Source organism: Quercus suber, unplaced genomic scaffold (assembly GCF_002906115.3).
Source record: "Quercus suber isolate HL8 unplaced genomic scaffold, Cork oak 2.0 scaffold_699, whole genome shotgun sequence".
NCBI classification, from domain to species: domain Eukaryota; kingdom Viridiplantae; phylum Streptophyta; class Magnoliopsida; order Fagales; family Fagaceae; genus Quercus; species Quercus suber.
The window spans coordinates 14,827-18,396 of record NW_027070140.1 but is presented as its reverse complement, the minus strand read 5'-3'; the positions used below and the strand labels follow the sequence as shown (position 1 = coordinate 18,396).

Genomic DNA, 3,570 nt, shown 5'->3' with positions numbered 1-3,570 from the left:
TTAAAAGAGATGAGAAATCTCTCCTTGTTGCCCAAGTATATGTGGATGATATTGTTTTTGGATCCACAATTGATCAATTAGCTCATGACTTTTCGGAAGAAATGAAAAGGGAATTTGACATGAGCATGGTGGGGAGTTAAACTACTTCCTAGGGCTTCAAGTGAAACAGCAGAAGGATGGAATATTTATCTTTCAAGAGAAATATGCCAAAAATCTTGTCAAAAGATTTGGTCTAGACTCTAAGAAACACACTTCCACTCCCATGAGTTCCTCGGCAAAACTGAGCATAGATGCAACCGGTGTTGACGTACATCCAACACTTTATCAAAGCATGATTGACAGTCTTCTATACTTCATTGCAAGTAGACCGGACATTGCTTTTAGTGTCGAGGTATGTGCACGTTTCCAAGCAGTGCCTAAAAAGTCACACTTGACAGCAGTCAAGCGAATCATTCGATATATCAATGGCACATCTGATTATGGGATTTGGTATTCAAAAGATTCAAATGAATACTTGGCTGGATATTCAGATACTGACTGGGCCGAATGCATTGATGATAGGAAAAGCACTTCCGGTGGTTGCTTTTATCTTGGGAATAACTTGGTTTCATGTATGAGCAAAAAGCAGAATTCAGTCTCTCTTTCAACAACTGAAGCTGAATATATAACAGCAGGAAGTTGTTGTGCTCAACTTCTATGGATGAGAAAACTACTACATGACTATGGAATCACTCAAGACACTAAGTGTGTACTCTGTGATAACATTAGTGCCATAAATCTGTCAAAGAATCCAGTTCAGTACTCAAAATCCAAGCATATCGAGATCCGGTATTACTTCATTCGGGACTTGGTGGAGGAAAAGATTGTGTATCAAGAGTTCATCAACACTGACAATCAAGAGGCAAACATATTCACTAAACCTCTTGATGGTCCGAGGTTTGAATCTTTGCGTAAGACCATTGGTGTCAGTATCATTCCTTGAACTCTATCTTCCATGTGGTTTTTTTTTTTTGGTGTTCATTTATGCATTTTTTTGTCATGCATGTTATGTGTTTTTGCATTCCTTTAATTAAAATGTTTTTACATTAATGCTTTTGATCAATCTTTTCTTGCTTTTATGTCAAAAATCCAAAAATACATAAAAAGTAGAAAATCCAAAAAGTTTGATCGACTTTGTTGAGTTTTGTTTCAAAACATGTTTTGCCCTGTACCTTTGTACGAATGGCTTTGTGCATCTATGAGCTTAGCTTATTTCCTATGCACTCATACCACTATAGGAGAAATCTTGAAATCTATGTGACTATTGTAAATAGATCTTCAACCTTGTCATGAATAATTAGTGAATGATTTTGTTGATCTTGAGACATGCATAGAATTGTGCCTATATATCTTCCCACTATTATATTTTATTGCTTTTAATTAAAGAGCTCACCAAATGTAAATCTCCAAATGAAAAGAGATATTGAGCTGCAAAAGCCTGTCGCACATACTAGTATTTGACTAGGAAAAAGGTAAAGCGACCAAAAATAAAATGTATGATACCCAAAAAGCCAAAGGCTAACTACTCAAATTGAAATATCAAAAATTTCAGGCATCGATCTCACAATGAGATGTATTGATTCAAAAAGATCAAATGATATGATGTTCATAGAGCCAAATGAAAAGCTCCAAAGAAATGTAATCAAGTTCAAGTGGGAGGTCACATATGCATATTTCTATAATTGAGATGGGTCACAGTATCTAGTGCTAATTGTGTATGTCTTGGTTGAATTGATCATTGAAACTTCACATTAGACTATGGACTATCTCAATTCTCATATACACACATGTCTATGTTCAATGAATGCCATATACATTTGTGTGATTGTATTTGATTAAATGTGTTTTCACATGCTCAATCTTTGTTGATCAAACACAAAAAGATTTTTGAGTCTTTTAGTTTGTTTTTGGAAAGTATTTTTGTTGTTACAAAAATTTTCAAAAGTTCAAAAATAGTGGTGTCCTATTTTGGCGACTCAGTTGCGGGTTGGTCCAGTCGCATACCCCAGTCATGAGCTCATACAAAGATTTTTCGTGGCTCACTGGCGGGTCAATGTCCCAGTCGCGAAAAATACTTAGAATATTTTTCAAAATTTGGGTTTTTATTTTTCTCATGGCTCACTGTGGCGACTTGTTCGCGGATTGAAGGTTCAGTCGCGAGAGGTACACAGAGATTTTCGCTGCTTATATCGCGGCTTCCTCGCGGGTGGACCTTCTAGTCGTGAAAAAAATTTAGAAAATTTTTTCAAAATTTTGTTTTGAAGTGTTCTAGTGACTGGTCCTAGTGACTTGCATGCGACTTGACTTAGTCGCGAACTCGCGTGTGTTGAGCAAATTGATCATTTTTAAACTTTTCAATTTTTCCCTCGATCTTCTATGACTATTCATTGTCTTCCCCATTTGAACCTTTCTCAAATTCACCGTCTTTCTCACATAAACCACCGTTGCTGTCCATCATTTTTGATTCATTCTTCAAGGAAAGGTATGAGCTTTGTCTCTTTCACATTATATTTCACATTTACTGCATATACCTCTTGGACTGTGTGGTTTGCTGATATTTGTATATCTCTTGATTGAATATGAACATTTGATCTTATGCTGAAATTACTATGTAATTTTTTTTTTCTGTGGTTATGTACTGATCTACTCTATCTTGAGTAAACTTTGTGTTGTTAGTGGCATACACACTCATTTTCATGTTTGGGACCTAAATCTAAATGTTTTAGGGTTTTATTCATTATCCATGTTTTGGATCTAACCCAATGCTAATAATGCTTGGTGTCTTGTGTGGTTTCTCTTATTTTTGATAAAACATGATGCAAGGTGAACATGTCTCTATTCAAGAGAGCAGCTGTAAAAGGGGGTAGCAGCAAAGGGAAAGAGCCTGTCATTAATGTTGATGAAATCTCACTTAAAGCAAAGAGGACCCATTCATCATCAGGAGTGTTCGATCCCAACAAATTTAGATCTTATGCTGCCTTTCAGACTCATGAGAATTACTTCAAAGATGCTACACCGTTGGTCGAAAGGGTCATTGATCAACCTTCTCTTTTTGACACCGACATTCCTAAATGGTTTGCTCACAAAGATTGAAATTATCTTCTCTCTGACCTTGATGAAGCATATGAGAGTTTGGTAAAAGAGTTTTATGCCAATGCAATTGTTGAAGGGGAAGAACCCAAATGCCAGGTTAGAAGAAAAAGTTTCTCAGTCTATCCCGCATATCTGGCTGAGATTCTTCACATCAACCAGCCGATGTTTAAAAACTCACCAGTTTATGATGATCTATGTCTAGATGAGGATCTACTCTGGGATGTTCTTGGAAAAGACTTGGAATTCTCGTCAAATGGGAGTTCAATTAGTGTTTCCTCTCTTCCTCCAAAATTGAGGGTGCTTACAATCATCATGTTTCACAACTTGTACCCATTATCTAGCATCGGGTATATGAACCTTGGACGTGCCCTGTTTCTTCACGATCTGATCTCTGATGTAGAGATTGACATTTATGCACATATCTTTCATGTGCTGCGC

The 3,570-nt window shown here is 36.6% G+C and overlaps 1 protein-coding gene across 1 annotated transcript; it reads left to right on the top strand.

The window, feature by feature from the left end:
- Window positions 1-262: 262 nt before the first annotated feature.
- LOC136064503 (secreted RxLR effector protein 161-like) lies at window positions 263-982 on the top strand. Its single transcript, XM_065766328.1, has one exon. The coding sequence runs from the start codon at window positions 263-265 to the stop codon at window positions 980-982; it is 720 nt and encodes a 239-aa protein (XP_065622400.1).
- Window positions 983-3,570: the final 2,588 nt, after the last annotated feature.